Source organism: Microcaecilia unicolor, chromosome 7 (assembly GCF_901765095.1).
Source record: "Microcaecilia unicolor chromosome 7, aMicUni1.1, whole genome shotgun sequence".
NCBI classification, from domain to species: Eukaryota; Metazoa; Chordata; class Amphibia; order Gymnophiona; family Siphonopidae; genus Microcaecilia; species Microcaecilia unicolor.
This window is the reverse complement of record NC_044037.1, coordinates 102,436,917-102,458,893: the sequence shown is the minus strand read 5'-3', so window position 1 is coordinate 102,458,893 and position 21,977 is coordinate 102,436,917. Positions and strand designations below refer to the sequence as shown.

At 43.5% G+C, this 21,977-nt stretch overlaps 1 protein-coding gene across 3 annotated transcripts; it reads left to right on the top strand.

Annotated features, from left to right (window-relative positions):
- The first annotated feature begins 8 nt into the window (after positions 1-8).
- LOC115473862 (structure-specific endonuclease subunit slx1-like) lies at positions 9-21,618 on the top strand. Of its 3 annotated transcripts, XM_030209011.1 has the most exons (9): positions 9-91; positions 229-302; positions 3,200-3,339; positions 6,332-6,522; positions 6,988-7,039; positions 18,980-19,351; positions 20,087-20,214; positions 20,508-20,595; positions 20,688-21,618. In XM_030209011.1, exons 4-9 carry the CDS (start codon positions 6,350-6,352, stop codon positions 20,715-20,717), a joined length of 843 nt encoding a protein of 280 aa, XP_030064871.1. In that variant the 5' UTR covers positions 9-91; positions 229-302; positions 3,200-3,339; positions 6,332-6,349; the 3' UTR covers positions 20,718-21,618. The 3 variants fall into 3 exon arrangements, with proteins under 3 accessions (XP_030064871.1, XP_030064872.1, XP_030064870.1); XM_030209012.1 differs by lacking the exon at positions 229-302 and having other exon boundaries at positions 31-91; XM_030209010.1 differs by lacking the exons at positions 9-91; positions 229-302 and adding an exon at positions 465-555.
- Positions 21,619-21,977: the final 359 nt, after the last annotated feature.

Here is a 21,977-nt window from a genome sequence, read left to right as displayed (position 1 = left end):
TGCACTGCTGGCCAGAAACTGCCTGCTAACGCCGCTACTTGAGAAGAATGGACCTCATGCTGCCCAAGAGACTGCCTGTTAAATTAAATAGGTGAGGAGAGAAAAAAAAGCATATTATTATTGTTGGGGAGTAAATGTGATGAGAAGATTTAAAAAAAAATGTCGTTGCCACGTTCCCTAATTGATTTTATTCTTTTTACTATTATCTACGTTATCTTCTGTTTTAAGACCTGAAGATAGCCGAGAGGCAGGGTGGGATGTGAAGTTGAAAGCCTAGATTGGTCCAGCGTTCGGAAAGCAGGGTATGTGGTCCTTAGTTTTAACAATATATGTATGCACATAAATATATCCCGATTCCCCACAGACATATAATGAACAATCATTACTCAGTTACTGCTTTCACCTTGAAGGGGGAGAGGAAGCGCTCGTTGTGCTCCATTTTCACCCCCAGATTTGGTAATGTAGAAACATGACTACAAGTCCCAGCATACAGGTGGCAAAATCTAACGGCAGCAGCGCCGGAGATAACCCAAAACTAGATTGAGACGACGGGTGGTAAGTGCCGGCCCAAACGTTAGGCAAAACTACGCTTAGGGCAGCCAGCAGCTTACAAAGAGTAGCTGCAATCAAAGCACAAACAGACTCAAAGAAACATCAGGGCATACTTTTACTTGCAGGAAGGCTGGAACATTTTCACATAGCTTGTTTACCTGATGGATGACGTCTGGAAATTGCCTTCATAATTTATATGTGTAGGACATATAAGTAGGATTTTGGGGGGGGGAGGGGCAGATTAGGGGTCAGAAACTTAATTGGGAGGAAGGGGCATTAGGCTGAAGGTTTGCCTAGGGCACGCAATACTCTTGCACAGTTTGTGCAGGTCAGGTGGTATTGTGTAAACCCAGCCTAGGGCCACTAGATGGTTGCGTGCCAGGTTTTCCTCAATTGCATATTTGGACTTGTAGATCTTGTAGTTTTATTTTAACAAGTTGGATCTTCATCTTTATATTTCGTGTGGCAAAACCATGATGAGCTTGGTATGTTATGGGTGTCACAGGGTCATTTAACATTATCTTGCAAAACTTACTTTCCTTGAGTGTGATGGATAGCCAGATACTTAGTTCTCCCCCCATTCTTTGTGTTGTTTTTCCATGGTCGTTTTGGTAAAAAAAAAGCATAAAAAGTTACTTTCCTGCAGTTTGCCAACCAACTGATCCACAGTCTCTGTCAAATGCACACTTATACTCAGATACACACTACAGTGAGTCTCATTCATTCTATGCTGAACAATCAAATGTCTGTTACAGTGGAAGAGTAGAGTAGTGGTTAGAAGCAGATTGAAATTGGATTCAACTCAAGTTTCTCTCACTGATATTCTTTGGGGCTCATTTTCAAAGCTCCAAAGTCTAAGCACTTAGACTTACATAGTTCCATAGGTTACTGTGGAGCTTATTTTCAAAGGAGAAAAATGCCCAAAAAGTCATAACGGTGCATTTGGATAAATTTCTTCGCAAAATGTCCAAATTGGTATTTCCGAAACCTATTTTGCAGACATTTATCTATGCAATTCATTTGCAGTGTGTGAAAATCATAAAGGGGTGTGTCAGGGTGGACTTAAGGCAGGTTTAGGTCGTTCCTAACACTTGGATGTTTTACAGCAGTAATGGAATAAAACGAAAATGTCTAGGGCTACAACTTCAATGTTTTGGTCTAGACCTGTTTTTAGAACGAATGAGGCATAAAAAGCCCTAAATGACCAGATGACCACTGAAGAGATTAAGGTATAACTCCCTCCCCCCTTAATCCCCCCCCCCCCCGTGGTCACTGACCCCCCTCCCGCCCCTCTAAGATGTGAATAAAAACAGTACATACCAGCCTCTATGACAGCTTCAGATGTTGTAGCTACTTCTAGTAGAGCAGTCAGGAGGTCCTTGGAGTAGTGTAGTGGTTGGTGCAGTGCACTGTAGAGAGGAGGACTCAGGCCCATATCCTGCTCTACCTGTTACATTTGTGGTGGAAGTGTGGGCCCTCCCACACTCACCAAAAACCTACCGTACCCACATATAGGTGACCCCTTTACCTATAAGGGCTATTGTAATGGTGTACAGTTAGGGGTGTTGGGTTTTGGAGGTCTCAGTAGACAAGATAAGATAGCAACAGTGAGGTGTGAACCTGGGAGCTTTTATATGAAGTCCACTGCAATGCCCCCTAGGGTGCTCCATTGCTCTCTTGGGATGTCTGCGTGGCCAGTCTACTAAGAATGCTGGCTCCTCCTACATCCCAGTGGCTTGATTTTGTGCATTTTTGTGCAAGATATATATATATATATCTTGTCTAATATTACTTTGTGTGAATGTTTTTGTATTATTTTTTAATGTTTCAAGTATTGTAATCCACTGCAAGAGTTCCTCCTGGATTGGTAGACTACAAATTTCCGTAAATAAATGGACTTTTTTGTGGCCCCAAAACTTTGGAATGACCTAACCTCTGCTATAAGAGCAAACATTTATTTTTCCAAATTTAAGTCACTGTTGAAGGCTTACTTTTTCAAACTGAGATATAAAACGTCATAATGGATACCTGTGTTACTGTTACAGAGTTCGTACTTACTTCCAATGATTGTGACTGTTCTCTTTCTGCATTCTCGGTGTGAATGATTGCTTTCCTATCATATTAATTCCATTCTTTTCTGAGATTATTAGCTGATTTTATATTTGTTTTGTAAATCACTGCATTCTGCAAAGACAGAAATGGTAGTATATTCAAATCTAAATAAACATTAACTATGTAATTTGCCTTGAGCTCAGATTTGGCAAGTAATATGCCTAAAATCCAAATTGATGTCACAACCCAAGGTTAAGTAAAAAAAAATGTCACTCCTGGTCGACTGTGACAAACTGAAGCAGTCTTGTTTTTACCTGAAGCAGTCTTGTTTTTACCTATTTGCATCTGTAGGACTTTTATTTCCTCCTTTTCTAAATAGATATAAAGTCAGATTAGCACAGGTTTGAAACTTGGGAGCATAGCTCAAATCAGCAAAACTTCCTTGAATTAATATGGCAGGTATTCAGGTTGTCCTTTGCTAAGTTTGAAGCCTGGATGACTGGCATTACATTTAAAACTTCTGCTAAGTCAAAATTTTGTCTACATGTATAATGCTATATACTTGATATATACTTTTCTAATTGTATTTTCTTAGAAAAATTGGAACTATGAGTTCTGTAGATGCAACGGAATAAAACCCACACTACCTTAGCTTGCCCTGATGACCTGGATTTCATCTGATGGCTGATGAAAGAATTAATTTGATTTCACCTCTCCTTTGGGCTTCTAGTACAGGTAATTCTTGTGCTCCAAGGTTTTGTGTACCATTGCAGCTTCTGAGATTTCCCATGTTTGTCGTCATCCCCCCCCCCATACACATAATTAAGATTGCAACACAGGTTTACAATTTACAGTTTTATTGAATTTACAATACCACTCTAACTGGCTATCAGAGCGGTGTACAAATCAATTAAAAACACATAAAAATTAGAAAAAGAACTACAATTTTGATAGGATAGTAAAATCAATCAGACAACAACAAGGATAGACTAAGGGACAGGGAAACATCAATTCATAAAAAAGAATAAAATAGTCTGTCTCTGGGAACCCTAATTCAAGACCCTAGCCAAAGGCATCAGAAAACAAGCAAGTTTTTAAATTACCTTTGAACTTTTTAAAAGAGAGAATGCTGCAAAGAGATAGAGGAAGCCCATTCCAGATAAAAGGAGCCGTAAAAAAAGAAGGCAGAGTGTCTAGTTGATTCAAGTTGAGCAGATTTAGGACCAGGAAGAACTAGGCGACGATCATTGAGTGAAGAGAAAAGTCTGAGAGGAGAATATGGGATCGTGAGACAGGATAGATAATCAGGAGTACCTAAACGGAAAGCCTTAAAAGCAAGCATAGCTACTTTATGAATAATAGGTTGTTTCACTGGTAACCAGTGGTGAGTTTTTAGAAGCTGTATGATATGATCATGCTGACAAGCATGACAAAGAAGACGAACAGCAGTATTTTAGAGTGTTTGAAGTTTTTTTTTATTATTGTTGCTTGAGGAAGACCAGCATATACAATATTATAATAATCGACACATGTTGTGAGCAAAGAAAGGATCGAAGCTTGAAAATTACTGTGATTAAAGTAATGTCGAATGGCCCAAAGTTTGCGAAAAACAAAAAATAACTTTAGTCAGATGTGAAATCTGAGTTAAAAATGTGAGTTCAGAATTAAAAACAATACCAAAATACTAAAAATGACTTAGTGGGGTGATTAATGTGCCAAAAAGATTGACAGGCAAAGAAGGGGGAGGGGGAAGAGATCATGGCAACCAACAAATGTCAGTTCAAAATGCTGATCCAGTCCTGGTTTTCCTCAAGGCTTGCATGGCAATGCAATTCTGATTTGTCTTAGAAACATAGGGTCTCTTTTATCAAGCCGCACTAGCGGTTCCTGCACTTCAATGCTGACGGAGCCCATTTGGAGTAAACGAGCTTTGTCGGCATTACCGCACCGGGAGCCGCTAGCACGGGTTGATAAGAAAGGCCTATAGTTTGGTCAATGTTCAACCCATGGTGGTCAGCATTCTTTTAAACGGTGACCGCCACAAGCAGAATTAACGCCTGATATTCATTGCTGGGCCATGTCCAGACACCAGCACTGAATACCCGGTGCTAATTGCAACTGCAGTGGGCACTGAATCTTAGCTTGGGGTCACAGTGGTCATTTTGTGAGTGGACATCATTTCTGCCTGTAGGATCCCCCCTGGATCACTATAGACCTTAAGATAAGCCTGGTGGGGGGTTAGAAGGTAGCTCAGGGCCAGATTTGTTTTTCTTCCCCGGGGGGGTGGGGTGGGGGGTTGATGAGGCAAAGGGATAGATTTCTTTTTCTCCAAGGTGGAGGGGAATTGGGATCAGGGTAGGGATCGGGAAGCCCAAGTGCAGTACTGCTAGTTGACTGGGCACCAGCCAATATTCAAATATGCCCAGTTTAGCAGCTAAAATTAAGAAAGCTGCTAAAATTGGGACAGCAAAAAAGCTGTCTGAATATGGCCACTAACCGGTTAAGTCCCAGCTCCTCCCAGGCCCTGCCCAAGCTCCACCCACGGACTGCCCCAGATCTACCTGGACAGTGCAGGAGCGGTCTGTGGTAATAGTAGCACTGTCAGGTTAAGTGCTGTTGAATATCAACACTTAGGCAGCCAATGTAGATTTAACTGGACAGGAGCCTCTCCTGCCTAGTTAAACCTTTTTGTATATTGGGCAGAGTAATTCCATGCATACAATGTGACAAAAGCTAAACTGGATCAGCTGCGTTAGTAACTCTTCTCCTAGCCCAGCAATTGCAATGATTATCCTTAGCTGAGAGTTGCAGACCTCAGCTCTCTTCAGAACCCAGTATAACTATGATCAACAATGAGATGTTGCTGCTTTATGATGGTGAGAGGTTTTCTGCTAGTACCTTTAAATGTTGTTTCTGCAGGCTTCCCTATCCCATCCAGCCTCAGGAACTGAACTCGTGTCTCTTATAAGACAATGCATAGTGCTGCTGCTAGACCATCAGGATATCTAGCTCTTTTAAAATTTAAGATGTTATTCACTTTCTCAAGACAAATGTTTACAAAAATATCAATTTTTACAATTCCAGGAGTGCAAATCCAACCTGAAACCAAAATTAATTTCCTCATTTTAAATGGCTCTATCCCCCCTACCTGCATTTCTACCCATATCCTTACCTGAGGGATCAACAAAATACAAATTGATAGGAATGTCTTTTCCCAATTCTCACCAACGGAGGACTTTGTTCTTCATTCAGATTCACCTTTCTATTGCTTTTCCCACCACTTAACCCTCTCCAGTGCCCTCTTAACCACCCCCCCCCCCCCCCCCTCCAAAGTACTCATCTGTTTTGGCTCTACCAAAGTAAAAAATAGATTTCATCCCTTTCAACTGCTTCCAGTCCCCCTTATGTTCCCCTCAACTACCCTGTCCTTAACTCCTTTCCCCTACTTACCTCCAGGAGCCTATTAGCCTATAAAAGTCCCCACTTGATCACAAAACTATCCTTTTTTTGCAAATCCATAAGTTTTTCTATGAGGCCTACATAGTCCAAACACCTTCAAGTGCTCTTCAGTGGGTGCTTTTGGGCATTTTCTATGAGCTTCTAGTTCACATTGTGCTGCAGTCACCCAACACCCAACCTTCACTAACCTTCAAGCTTCTTCCTTTCCGGCTCTTTTGTTAAAGACGTTTAGATATAATGCTTAGTTTCTCTTCCTTTCTCCCCATAGTGCATCTTCCTGCAGGCCATGGTAGTGGAAGTAGAGAACTTCTTTGGAGTTTACTTGCTCTTCTGCACCAATCCCAAGTTCAAAGGTCGCATTTACATTGGCTTTACTGTGAATCCAGAGCGGCGCATCACACAGCACAATGCTGGCAAGCACAAAGGTGGGGCCTGGCGCACTAGTGGACGCGGACCCTGGTAAATCACTGTTCCCCACTTCTTTCATCCTGGGAATCTGTCTATGTTTTACAGAGCTCCAGCCACAACTGCAGTAACACATCAGCATGTGGACATTGAGCCTTGGGGGGGAAAGGGAGATACTTGGATCATCCTGAAACATTTGGAGGAAAGCAAAGGGGAAAGCAGAACAACCGATGATCCAATGAGAGGTTCTTTCATCAACAGAACAGAAGATTGTTAGCTAAATGTGAGGTCTGATAGTTAAGAGTTTTTTATTTGATGGCGGTAGGGATTTTTCAGTAATGAATTTCATGAAACAGGTTTCTCTAACTGCAGGGATGCCATATTTGTGGGTTGTTCTTGTATTCTGAAGTGGCATTATCCAAGCATGTAAGATGGAATGGTGATGTGTACAGCGGCCTTGAAACTGCTGAAGTCTTCTATATTTGGCACTCATATCACAAGTTCTTTTTATCTTCCTAGGGACATGGTACTGATCATTCATGGCTTCCCTTCTGACATTGCAGCACTGCGGGTAAGGAGAACTTTGCCATTTCAAGATATCATCCCTCTGTGTCCCTTTTTTTCTTATTGTTTCTCACTTTTTCTTTACATCTTGTTCTTTTATTGCTGTCCGATTTTGAGCCTCTAGAACTGGAAGCCACACATTTGTAGAGTTTAGGCTTGGGTTTTATTAAGAATCAAACATATAAACGGCGAGTGACCGTACTCACTCGCAAATGCGCAGTAGAGACTTCCCTCTCTGCCCCACCCCCGCTTCAATACGTGATGAAGGGGCGGGCAGAGAGGGAAGTCTCTACTGGCATGCTGCAGACGTCGGAACCGCTCCCCCTCCCCCTCCCCCAGAGTCGCCGCCGCCTCTCCATCTGGCCCGAGCACTGTGAACTTACATCAGCACGCAGCAGCAGGCACATCAGCAAAGCTGCCATCGGGCTTCCTTCTCTGCCTTTGTCCCGCCCTCGCCGACGTTACATCACACGAGGGTGGGACACAGGCAGAGAAGGAAGCCCACCCCGACGGCAGCTTTGTTGATGTGCCTGCTGCCTGCTGATGTAAGTTTACAGTGCTGCTCGGGCCGGGTGGAGGGGCGGCGGTGGCGACTCTGGGGGGGGGCTCGGAACCCCCCCCCCCCCCCCCCATTCCAAAAGTAGCCCGTTTTCACGGGCTCAACGGCTAGTGGTAACATAAAAAGTGACATTCCAGCTTGCAGAGTTGCAGATTTAAACATAAAGACACTTGATCAATAAAGGTTTCAGTTCTAGCACTTACATTCAAGTACTTGCATCAGGTTCATTCCAGTGTGTCAGATTTTTCTAGGTATCAAACCAAGCACAAACAACTTACCTTTATCTTCAAGAGTTTACTGCTCTCTCATGGAGTCAGTGGTGTTCCGAACAATCCCTTTTGGAATCTTTGAGAACCAATCTCTTTCATCAAAACCTTATCTGAGACTCTGGACAAAGCTTTTCTGTTTTCTGAGCTTCTGTTTATCAAAGCCACTCCTGGCTCAAAGGCAGAGTTTTATTGATTGATTGATTGATTGAGATTCATTAACAGCCTTTATGAAGAGATTCACCGAGGGTGGTTACTGCGTAACAATAGTAAAATGAGCAAATATGAGTATAAATATAATCAATGAAGTAAACTTGGAAATATCAAATGAAAACCTAATAATAGGACTAACAGGAAACAGTATCAGAAATATACATTTTTAACAGTACTGCAGAACAATCATATAAAAGAAATATCATAAATGTCAGTACAATACAAACAATTCCATAATAGACAGCATAGAAGGACATTTAAATAACTTTCATGGGGCTCATTTTCAAAGCACTTAGACTTACAAAGTTCCATAGGGCATTTTCGATATGACATCTAAGTCCGATGTTGGACGTTTTGCACAAAATGTCCAAAATCCGAATAGAAAAGAAAGTCATTTTCGAATAAGAAAAACAAGTCTTTTTTTTTTTCTTTTAAATACTGTTCAAGGTTTTGTGCTTTGGATGTTTTGTATTTTGGTCCACTTTCGAAAAAAAAAAAAACGAATAAATGCAAAACGTAGAGATTCATTCCATTGGGATGTGTGAGGAGCCAGCATTTTTAATAGACTGGTCCCCCAGACATCTCTGGAGAACAATGGGGCATCCTTGAGGGCACTTCTGTGCACTTCATAAAAATGCTCCCAGGTTCACATCTTACCTTTGCTCCCTTATCTTGTCCCCTGAGCCCTCCAAAATCCACCCAAAACACACTGTCCCCCACTGTACACCATTACAATAGCCCTTGTGGGTGAAGGGGACACTTATATGTGGGTACAGTAGGGTTTTAAACAGCTTGGTTTGCTTTAAATATATGTTTTATCAGTGCAATTTCTAAGTCAGTTACTTTTTCTAAGCCAGTTGCTCTATGCTCCATGTCTGTTTGATTGAAATTTGTGTAATCTGATCAGCCTAATGTTGTTAGCTTCAATATTTAAAGGGGGTTTGGTATGTTGCATCAGTTATGATTGAAATAGATGATTGTATATCTACCTATTCAAGTATCAGTAAAGAGCACTGGATTACATGCCAGTTGTGCTGAGTGTTTCTCAATTGGGATTGCTAAATTCTTTCTAATGATACAACCATCAGGGTATATGTGGTTGCAACAGTAATAATTTAAATAGATGTATGTATATCCACCCATTCAAATAGCAGCATAGAGCGCTGGATTGCCTGTGAGTTTTGCTGAGTGCTTCTGAATCAGTTGTTTTCATGGTCACTATGTAGTTTTTTAATGATATCATCATCAGGGTAAATGTGATTGTCACAGAACAGTATGATGTTTTTAGGTAGTGTTTACACTAAAGTTAATTTCTATTAATTTCTATTGATTTGAGTTGCTATCTATTAGAACATGGAAATCCATCTAATACGCATGTTTCACTGATTCTTACTTTTAACAAAAAATTACTAAATATAAAGTGATTATTAATTTCAATGTTTTTAGATCATTGAATGTGCATAAGAGATGGCGATTGAGGCCAAGCATCGTGAGATTTTATTTTATTTATTTTATTTTGTATTTTTTAGTTGGTTGTATGACTACTTTTAGGGGTTCACTTTGCTTTTTACCCCATTAGGTAGGTGATATTTAGTATGTACGGTCATTCAGTTATTTTAGTGTTGTATATCTCCACCTATCTGTCTTATGCAGTTCTGTTGATATATATTTTGTGTTGATATTATTTTTTGTTGATATCTTATGTCTTGTATTAAAATTATTATTTTATTGCATGCATATTTAATCTGTTTTTAACTGATATTGATTTGATATTATATTTTATTGTATTATGTTTTTAGATTTGATCTGTTTTTATCTTATATGATTTGATTGTGTTTTTAGATATGTTTTATTATAAAATATATGATGTGATGTTTATATTTTATTCATTATGTATTTTTATTTTGTAGTTTTTTGTACCCCTGACGCAGCCTGAGGGCGAAATGTGGCCACGTCGGGTAACCTTGTAATAAACCACTTCTTCTGTTACCCTCCTGTTCCATTTTTTTGTCTTTTTTTGATCTGCTTTTTTTCTTTTAGTTTGCTATTTTTGTGGCAGATCTTTGCTTTTTTTGTTTCTGTCTGCTTTCAGTAGGGTTTTGGTGACTCTGGGAGGGGTTACAGTTTCCACCAGAAGTGTGACAGGTAGAGGGAGATAGGAACCTGGGTCTCCCACTCCATAGTGCACTACACCGGCCACTAGACTACTCCATGGACCTGCGTGCTGCTCTAATAGACATTACTTTTAATATCTGAGGCTGTCATAGAGGCTGATAAGTCATATTTTTATTTACGTTTTTGGGGAGTGGGAGGGGGTCAGTGACCACAGGGTCCAGTGGTCATCTGGTCATTTAGGGCACCTTTTTATGCCTTATTCGTTCTGAAAACTGGTCTAGACCAAAACGTCTTGGTTTTAGTCCTGGTTGTCTTCGTTTTGTTCCATTATGGCTGTAAAATGTCCAAGTGTTAGGCACGCCCTAATCCCACCTTCAAAACGCCCCTGACACACCCCCTTGCGATTTGGACGCACTGCAGACGAATTGCATAGATAAGCATCTGCAAAATAGGTTTCGAAAATGCCGATTTGGACATTTTGAGAAGAAAAATGTCCAAATGGCACTTAATGACACTTTTAGGATGTTTTTCTCTTTCAAAAATTATCCCCTATGTAATTTTGTAAGTCTAAGTGCTTTGAAAACATGCCTCAATGTAACTTGATAAGTGTAAGTGCTTTGAGAATACGCCTTTATGTGAGCATAATACATAGATATGATGCTAATGTTGTTCCTAAAATAAAATGAAACATCTTACTGTGTAGCCTAGGGGCCAAGTGCAGATATATAGATTGGGGGCAAGATGGTTAGTACAAAGTCATTGGGTTAAATAGATGGGTAGCTAGACTCAAGGGAAGTTCTATGGAAAAATTAGTTCATACCTGGTAATATTTCCATTAGTCCCGACAGATCAATCCAGAGAATTGTGGGTTATGCCGTCTAGCAGCAGGTGGAGCTAGACAGAGCGCCAGAGCTCTGCCATATAGGACCCTGTGTAGCAGCCTCACTTTCAGTATTGTTGATAAAGCAGCAACGAGAGAGAAATCTCCTGCCTCTTCAACAGAACAACTCTGTAAACAACGAGAACTGATAGAACACTCAAACCTATGCATTGAAGAAGTCAGTCTGACATGCTGACGCCTGTGACGTGCTTTCCCAACACAAAGCGCATGCTTACTGGTTTTGAATATATCCTTTTGCTTTGACTTTTTTTTGTCAAGAAAAGTTTCATCATGAACTGTTTCTGGAAACATGCCTCACCTAGAGACCTAAGCAGACAGAGAGCTGATAAAGATCACTGAGATGCAGGGTGGGCCTCTGGATTGATCTGTCGAGACTAATGGAAAGAAAATGATCAAGTATGAACTAGTGTTTCCTTCCATAGCATCCCGCAGATCAATCCAGAGAAAATCCAGAAACAAAGCAGTACTCAGTAGGGTGGGACCTGGCATTCCCTGCTGTCAAAACAGAGGCCCTGAAGGCTGCTTCCCTCTGGGCCAAAATGTCCAACCTATAGTGTCTAGCAAAGGTATGAACTGAGGACCACGTAGCAGATCTACAGGTATCATCAATAGATATGGCCTGTGCCCTCATAGAGTGCACCGTCAGATACAGAGGCAGAAGCTTCCCCGCCAAGATGTAATCGAATGACATGGCTTCTTTAAGCCACCTTGCTATAGTAGCATTGGACACCTGGTCACCCTTCTTGCTGCCAGCAAACAACACAAAACGATGATCAGACTGGCAGAACTCATTGATCACCTCCAAATAGTGGACAAGAATCTGACGAACGTCCAGACAGTGAAGAGCATGAAAGTCCTCCAGATAATCCTCTCTACAGAAAGAGGGGAGAGAAATCGGTTCACATGGAACCCCAAGACTAACTTTGGAAGAAATGATGGAACTGTCCTGATCGTGATCCCCACCTCAGTGAAACAGGAATGGGGGTTAACACCAAAGCGCCTGCAATTCCGACGCTCTTCTGGCCGAAGCCATGGCCACCAGAATATCACATCCTTAAGGGAGAGTTTATCCAACGGCTCAAACGGCATCCTATGAAAGGCCCACAGGACAAAATTAAGGTGCCATTCCAGGCAAATTGGTCACCTGGGTAGATGCAAATGATTAATGCCCTGCAGAAAATGCACCATGTCTGAATGTGCTGCCAGGGACGTAGCACCGCCACCTGGACCTTTAGGGAACTGAGTGCCAAGCCCTTCTCCTGACCATCCTGCAAGAAAGTTAAAATGTGAGCCAAGTATACTGATGATGGCACCACATCCCTGGCCGAACACTAGGATTCAAAGGTTCTCCAAACCTTCACATAAGCCGTGGAGGTTGAGTTCTTCTTTGTCTGAAGTAGCGTGGCTATTACCGCATCTGGATAGCCTTTCTTCCTCAATTTCGACTTCTCAAGAGCCAGACCATAAAACCAAAGCGTGGTGGGGAGGTGGGATCCTCCATGAGAATTGGCCCTTACAACAGAAGCCCCCTGCGGTCTGCTAGACGAAGGGGGTGGTCGATCTGAGGACCAACCAAGTCTGCATACCACAGCTGCCGGGGCCAGTCCGGTGCCACCAGAATCACGGGGCCTGGATGACATGCAGTGTGCCCTAGGAGCCTGCTGATCATTGGCCACTGTGGAAAGACATATAGCAGCTCATCGGTTGGCCAAGGCTGTATTAGAGCATCCAAGGCCTTAGCAGTGGGGTTCTTTCTTCCTTTGTCCTTTGTCGAAATCAGGTGTATTTCTGGCACCCCCCATTGGCCCATTACCAGATCCAAGAGATTGTGATTTTGTAAGTCCACTTGAGCATTTAGATTGCCCTCAGTGTGCGCCACCGAGAACCATGCCAGGTGAATCTCTGACAGAGAAGGGCTGACTCCCGAGTCAGTGGAACACACTTCGTGCCCCCCGCCTGTTGATGTACGCCACCACTGTTGTGTTATCCGAGAGAACTCGAACAGCTTTGCCTCACAGCATCTCCAGAAATGCCACCAAGTCCTTTCTCACCACCTGTAACTTCAAGCAGTTGATGGGCCACAACACTTCCACTCATGACCAGAGGCCTTGTGCTGTTCTGCCCATACAGTGGGCTCCCCAGCCTGATAGGCTGGGGTCTGTGGTCATCACCACCCAATACGGCGATGCGAGGGACGAGTCCCTCCCCAAGTTGCTCACATTGAGCCACCGGCATATATTGAACTTGGTTTGCGCCGTCCACGGGAGGCGAAAATGGTAGTCGTAGACCAACGGAGACCAATGACTGAGTACCGACAACTGGAGGGGCTTCATGTGAAACTGGGCACCATGGCATCTACCTTGGATGTCCTGCTGTGGGCTCAAGATCTGCATGTAGTCCCATGATTGCAGAGCTGGAGCTGAAGCAGGCTGGAAACTTGCAAGTATAACTTTTGCTGATGAACTTCCGGCAGGAACACTCTCCCCACCTGAGTGTCAAACATAACCCCAAGATACTCTAGGGCTTGGGAGGGGGTTAGTTGGCTCTTGGCGAGATTGACTATCATCGCAGACAATGAAGGAGATTAACCACTCTGTCTGTGGCCTGCACACTCTCCTGCCAAGAGGATGCCCAAATCAGCCAGTCATTCAAGTAGGATTGAACCCAGATGCCCTTCTTTTGCAGAAAGACTGCAACAACTACCATAACCTTGGAGAAGGTCTGTGGCGCCGTTGCGAGACGAACAGCATGACTCAATACTGGTAATGTTCTCCGAGCACTGCAAAGATAATACTGATGGAGCAGCCAAATCGGGATATGTGAATACGCCTTTTTGAGATCTAGATAGGTTAAGAACTCACTGGGCTGAATGGACGCTATGATGGACCTCAAGGTCTCTGTGCTGAAATTCCTTCCTTTGAGCGCCTTGTTGACATGCCTGAGATAAAGAACGGGATGAAAAGAGTCACCCTTTTTGGGAGCCATGAAATAGATGGAATAGCGCCTCTGACCCATGTCCGCCGGGGGGGAATCGCCTGAACAGCCCCCAAGCACATGAGCTTGGGTAGAGTGGATCAGACTGCCACCCCCTTGATGAGAGCTTTGCATGGGGATTCCAGATAAATATCTGCCAGCAACCAAACGAATTCCAGCTTGTAACTATCCTGTATGATGTCCAAGACCCACTAGTCTGTAGTAATTTTGGTCCATTCCTCCAGAATGAAGGACAACCGTTCCCCGATGACAAGCTCAAAGGAATGAACCAAGACGGCTTGAGCAGCCCTGGCGGTGGAGGCTGCTGGACATCTGTCCCCATGAAAGGACTTCTTTTGCTGAAAACGCAGCTGCTGAAAGGAACTAGATTTCCCTGGCCTGTAACGCCGTGCCTCCTGAAACCTGGAATGTGACTGGGAGGAACAGAACAAAGATTTTGGCTTGTCCTTCAGTAACCTTTGGCCCTTATAGTCCCCCAAGTCTTTCACACTTTTATCCAAGTCCTCCCCAAAAAGGAGCATACCATGAAAAGGCAGCTTTGCTAGCCTTGTCTTGGAAGCTGCATTTGCAGCCTAATGCCTGAGCCAAAGCCAGCACCTCACAGTCACTGCCAAGGAGATCTCCTTAGCGGAAGCCCGCAGCAGATCATACAGCAAATTCGCCAAGTAGGCCAACCCAGCCTTCAACAAAGGCAGACATTGAATCAAATCCTCAGCCAAAGAAGCCTTCTGGACCCATCTCAAACAGGCGTGGGCCACATAAGAGCCACAAACAGTAACTTGCAAGCATAGAGCAGCCACCTCAAGGACAGCATAAGGGAGGATTCCAACCTCTTATTTTGCACGTCCTTGACGGCCATTCCATCCTCCACAAGCAATGTCACCTTCATAGCTGCGGTGATGAGAGTCCACGTCCACCCTAGGCAGTCGCAAAGACTCCCAACTTCTCCATAGACAACGGGTAAAGCCTAGCCATTGCCCTCACCACTCACAATCCTGCTTCAGGGGAGTCCTCCTGAGCCAAAATAAGGACCTTCATGGCAGCATGAATATGAAAGTTCTTGGGAGGTCTCTTGTTCTTTGACATCATGGGATGAGCGGTAGCCTAAGAGAGGGGTTCAGGTGAAAATATATTAAGGACCTCCAATGACCTGGCTATTATCGAGGACAATTCCTCCTTCCTGAACAGCCAAGCTGCAGTGGGATTGTCTCCCTCATCAGGGGGAGCTCCCCCTCCTCCAGTGGGTCAGAAAGGGAGTGGCCAGGGGCCCCTGAAAGAAGACCCTCTGACCTTTGATCCAATGGCAGAGAAAGCTCATCAACCTCTCTGGGGAGGTCTCAATGTGCCCACTTTGGATGCTGAGACCCAGAGATCCCTGAGGGGGTTCAAACCGCCTGAGGCCTCTTAAGGAGGTAAGCTTTCTGCATCAAAAACACAAATTTGGGAGAAAATGGAGCAGTGAATCCACCCCAAGAATCTAAATCGGTGCTCTCATCTTATTCGCCTCTTCTCACGGCAAAACTGCCAGCAGCTCTGGCAGACCAGCATTTGCTGGCTATTCAAAGATGGCAGCTGCCAAGGTCTGCAGAGCCCACCAAAATGTCCCTTGCTGATCCAGATAACATGCCTGGGCGCAATGGTGGTGAAACTCCGACCAGAGGAGAGCTGCGTGGTGAAGCACAATAAAGTTGCCACAAACTCCTCCTGACGCTGCTGACTGGCCCCCACACCGAGAGCTGTGGTTAACAGTTCAGTGGGGGCAGCCATTAAAACAAGAAAGTCAGTACTCTCAGTATTCCAAGAGTTATGCTGACAGAGACAGAGCAGGATGAAACCTGGTGCTTACATATTTTGTCTCCACAACCAATGCAATGGCTCCTTCAATATAATATCAGTTTCTGACTCTCTCATTTATTTATTTTTTAAAGAGGCAGGAGATTTCTAATTCACAGAGGCAAGGTAGCATAGCAAAAGGGAGACGGGGGGAAGGAGGGAGGAGGGACCTGGTGCCACCAGGTGTACCCCAAAGCCCACTCGCGTCCTCTCAACCCCTATGCTCAACTGCACCTCAGAAAGACCAGGCTGCTGCTCAAGATCCTATATTGCAGAGCTCTGGCGTTCTCTCTGTCTCCATCTGCTGGTAGACGGGCATAACCCACAAGTCTGCGGGACACTATGGAAGTATAATTAAATAAGATAAGAGGAACTGATCTAAGATGCAGGGTGTGCAGCAAGCTAGTCCAGGTGCATAGTGAGTGGATAGTCAGTTACCACATGTATTAAAAGCTCAGGAGAAGAGCCAGGCTTTCACCTGCTTTCTGAAGGAGAGATAGAGTTAGTCATAGTTCCAGAGTGTGGGAGCCACACCTGAGAAGGTTCTCTGGTGGGTATCCCATTGTACAATTTCTTTTGATGAGGGTACAGATAGTGATCCTCCTTGAGAGGTCTCACAGGTGTGTAGAGGGCTAACGTATTCTGGCCCATTTTGTCTGAGGACCTTGAAAATCAAACATAGAGTTTTAAATTTAGCTACTGGTAGGTAGTGTAGTTTTTGCAGGAAGGGTGTGATGTGGTCATGCCACTTGCAGCCTTCTATCAGTCATGCTGCAGCATTCTGAATTAGTTGAACCTGGTGCAAATTCTTTTTGGTTTGCATCAGTAAGAGTTTGGGGTTTTTTTGCCCATTCCTGAGTTGCAGTTAGACAGGCAGTCAGTTTACTTAAAGCTGTGGGTAGATTGGTTCAGTGGGTATGAATAGTTGCACATCATCAGACTAGGTATAGAATTTTATGTCCATTGACTGAAGCAGCAGAGCCAGAGGCTTGAGGTAGATATTAAATAAAATGGGAGACAGTATGGATCCATGTGGCACCCTGCAGTTCAGCACCCAGGGTAATGTCAATGTGATACTTCTTACTGCTGTTTCCCCAAAATAGGGTTCAACGTGATGTACTGTAGAAGGGTAACACGGAATGACAGAGATCCATAAAAACCAACATAAATCATCTTAACAACACTTTGTAGCAGTGTTTTCCAAGTCCAGTCCTGGAGTACCCCCTTGCCAGTTTGGTTTTCAGGATAGCCACAATGAATATGCATGAACTTGATTTGCACACACTGCCTCCATTTTATGCATATCTCTTTCATGCATATTCATTGTGGAAATCCTGAAGACCTGACTGGCAAGGGGTACTCCAGGACCAGACTTGGGAATCACTTCTTTATAATACCATCATTACAAATACAGGCATCCAAAAAAGGTGTGACTTTAACATCTTACAGAATTTCATATAGTTTTATTCAATCTGAATACATAATGGAAGAGAATTCCATAGAGGAACAAGAACTACAGAGAATATAGTATTAAATGTAGTTCTTTGTGAGATATATAAGGAGGATTAGTTGGATATGTACTAGTTATATATTTTTCTTGTATGAGAACTTTTATTCTGTTTAAGAGTTTTCTTGTAAAGGAGGAGTGGCCTAGTGGTTAGGGTGGTGGACTCTGATCCTGGGGAACTGAGGAACTGAATTCGATTCCTACTTCAGGCACAGGCAGCTCCTTGTGACTCTGGGCAAGTCACTTAACCCTCCATTGCCCCAGGTACAAATAAATACCTGTATATAATATGTAAGACGCATTGAGCCTGCCATGAGTGGGAAAGCGCGGGGTACAAATGTAACAAAAAAAATGCATTTTTCTGAAAACAGGGGGACAGAGAGTTAATTGGTCCTGTAGCAAGAAGAATGGCCAAACATGAAACCATATCAATCAAGTTCTGAGAAGTGGAGCCATAAATAATCTGAAACAATAAGCAGACTACTTTAAACAGTATGCATTCATTTACAGGATGATGTGCTGTTACTGAACAGAACTGATTGTCTGTCTGACAAATAGGATTTGAACCATGTAAATACTGTGCCACTGATACCTGTTTCTGCCAGCCTATGCCATATTCTGATCCACAGTGGAGAAGTGGCCTAGTGGTTAGGGTGGTGGACTTTGGTCCTGGGGAACTGAGTTCGATTCCTACTTCAGGCACAGGCAGCTCCTTGTGACTCTGGGCAAGTCACTTAACCCTCCATTGCCCCAGGTACAAATAAGTACCTGTAAGCCGCATTGAGCCTGCCATGAGTGGGAAAGTGCGGGGTACAAATGTATCAAAAAAAAAAAAAGGCTGCAGAAAAATCTAGCAGCACTAGTATCAAAGCAGATCTCCTGTCATGGTTTCTGTGCAGATCATCAAAAAGGGACGTAAGAACTGTCTCCATTTCAGCTTCCAGTCCTAGCAGATTGCTAGTTCAAGGCCAACCAGAGCATTTTTAACTTTACAATTCCTTTTTGTTTGCTTTTTAGCTTTTCTCTCACTTTAGACTTTTGTTGAGGTATGTGTTTGGAGTTGTTAGGACTCTTACAGATGATGGAGCTTCGGGGGGGGGGGGGGGGGGGGGGGGGGTTACATTCTGATAATGCACCAAAGTGGATCCCCACTCAGATGACACAACTAGATGATCCTCTGAGCAGGAGCATCACCATACCTTGAAAGGAGATTGGATAGCCATAAATGTGTGCAGGATCTTACTTCTGGTGTACCAGTGGCAGCATGGCATTCTGGCTCCCTCCCGGCCTGATGCCTGTCTTGCCTGCCCTTGCTGATTATAGATCAGAACTCAGTTTCTCATGGCATTCTTTCTCATTTTGTTTTGTGAGAATCAGGAAAATGTATTGGTATGACAAAGTAATGTGTAAAAAATGAAGTGAAAAAAAGAGAATATTTAGTAATAAGAGTAAAATAAAATCATCAAGTCCAGCAGAGAAAAGTTTGTCAGTTTACAATTTGAATGAGGTGAGAATTTAGGGGTACATCTCCTCTAATCCAGTCTTTTTCTGTGGTACAGTTTGAGTGGGCATGGCAACACCCACATGCCTCTCGCCGTCTGACCCATGTGTCTCGCAAGTCTCGGCAGGAGTCGAGCTTTGATTTCCATGTGCGGGTGATGGCAAGCATGCTCTGTGTGGCACCTTGGAACCGCTTGCCACTGACAATCCGCTGGCTGAAGCAGGAGTACCGTCGTGACTTCCCTTCACACTTGGAGCCTCCTCTACACATGCCTCTGGCTTTTGGCCAAGTACGGGCAAAAGCATCATCCAAATCAAAGGATGGAAAGAAGAGTACAGAGGGTGGAGCTGCAGGGGACCCAGGAGAGGTGCCATCCTCTCAGTGGGACCTCAGTAGGCAGTGTTGCTCAGTCTGCTACCAGCGCTTCCAGGTGAGTTATTCCTTCAGCAAAGTTGAGGGATAGTGCTCCTCTTTAAACATCTCAGTTTACCCACTGCCAGAGACACAATGATTTCCCTCTACTCTTCACTTTAACTATTACCACAAGGTGGCAGTAGAACTCTCTCTTTCTCTCTCTCTCTCTCTCTTGCTCAAAGTAATTTCATAAACCTGTTTAATCTCGCTTCCACAGAAGCACCAGTCTGCAAAAATGGTTTTCCACTTTAAGCTGTAATGGCAGGTAAAGACCATAAGGCCCATGTAATCTACCAAATTTTGATTTATTTTACAGTGCCATAGATTGCAGATGATCTTTGGTTTCACCTTCAGTTCTTTGAAGCTAAGGACCCTCTGTACTTGTTCCATGACTATTTGAATTCTGTTACTTTTGCCCCTTCCACCTGCACTTGTAGACCATTCCACACATTTCCTGACCTTTCTGTGAATGAATGTTTTATACACCCATTTTTCTGAGAGTTTATAAAGCTCTGTTCAGTGCTGTTCAAGATTCCACTGCAATGAGGTAAGAGTCCTGAGTTTGAAAAAATGTGTTTTTCCTGAAGGTCTCTTGGTGAGAGTCAGTGGCAGCTGTGGGACTTGAAACTGGGTCTACAGATGTGGCAGCTCTGAGTGATTTGATGCTAAAGGTTGGATACTGAGAGCTAGTGACAGTAGTTGGAGGTGTATCACTTTCTTCCACCTGTTTGTTTCTTGTTTTTATCCACAGAGTGAGGATGATACCCTGCACTGCTTCCACCGTGGCTGCACCATGATAGCTCACTTGATTTGCCTGGCGGATGAGTTCCTGAGTGGGGAGCCACAGCATTTTATCCCTGTGGAAGGGCAGTGCCCAGGGTACATGGATTATTTATGACTGTGTAATGTGGTCGGGCAGGGGAGACGAGCCTGAGCAGTCCCTTGACAGTGCAATATCAGAGAAATCACTGTATTATGTATAAATAATTCCTCTTTGGGTGATTTCTGTATGTGTGACTTCTCTAGGACTCCCAGCTTACACCTGCTCTACTAATAACTGATTTTGCACATTATTCTCTGCAGCTGCAGGGATGCTTCAATTGTTCCTTCATGCACATTGTAGTCTACAACTGCAGGAGTGATCTTGAACTAATCCTTCTCACACATTGCAGATGCAAAAACACTATGCTGTGGGGAGATCTGATTCGGTACAAGAAAGGTTGCTATGGTGACTTGGAGGAAGTCTGCACATCCACACAGGTAAGAGACTGGAGTCAGGATGAGCAGGATCCTAGAAGGGCCTCATACTTTGGTTATGTGGGTAACTGATTCCTTTCCTTATCTGTTTTTAGGCTCATTGGGCTGATGAACTTCAGAAGTAAGCAAAGGGAAATCTTGAAGATTATCTCCTCTCTTTCCCATTCAAGTCTGCCACAGCAGCAGCAGCATCACCTGGATTTTTCACATGGCACTTTAAAGAGAGAATCTATCCTCTTATTGCACCTGGAAATTTAAGAGCCAGACTGGTAGGAGCAACTGTAAAGGGAGAGGAAATTGACTGACGGGTATAGCCAGAGATGTCTATGCATGCATGCAGGATGGAGTTTGATGAGGATGGAATTAACAGCAGTAGGGGCTGGGAATGAGGTTCAGAGGCATAGACACAGAGAAAACTCATTCCTAGTTCAGGTCCTTAAAACATTGAAGTGAGACAGAAATCATATAGATGCAAACAAGTCTCACAGTATCTCTCTGCCTCATGTTGGCTTGTTCCTGAGTCAGGCTAAAGATTGGCAAACTAGTAATTTGACAGGGGCTTCCCAGTTCAGATTGCCTCCCAGGAGGGCTCCCTCTGATCTGTGAATTGAACTGTAGGGATTGGCTTTGTAAGGCTGAAGGAAGGCCTTCATAGTACCTACCATCTGCTACTAAGGCTTCAGGATGACTTTCTCAGAACTGAGATACAAGGCCCGCCACTGGGACAGTGGTACTAAGAGGATCTGAGGGGAGATTAAAGGGAAGCTCCTTGTTACAGCCACTGCTGTTTCATTTTTAACAAACGTTTGCAATAATGATAAATCTTTATTTTTTTATTTCCACAAAGTGGTGTTTTTAAAAGAAATGAATGGCAAATAAATGTAATCATGTTATAAAGCAGTGTTTCCCAGCCAATATGCCATCAGTCCTGATCAAGTATGTGGGCAACACAAAAGTCACCGCTGCCTGATGCTCAAATCCAGACCAGTAACCAGGCTCTGCTCAGTTATTTGCAGCAATAAAAGAAGCCAGCAGTTATTCTTAAATGTGCACAAGTTCCTTTCTAAGAACATGTATAGGTTTTAAACTAAATTCATTGGGGAAGGGTGAACAAAACCCCCAGGTAATTAAAATGCCTCAGACAAGTAAAATCTAAACACCTTTATAGAAATGGGGAAAAAAAAAGAACAATGCCCATAGTTAGGGGAACAAGGTTCTGGTTCTGGCTGTGCTGGAAGAAGCTAACTTGGATTTGGTGGTAGTCACAGAGACCTGGTTCAAGGAGAACCATGGCTGGGATATCATTATACCAGAGGAGTGGCATCATATGTTAAAGATAATATTAAAGTGAAAGAATTTACTGGACTAAGGGTAAGGACACTGTG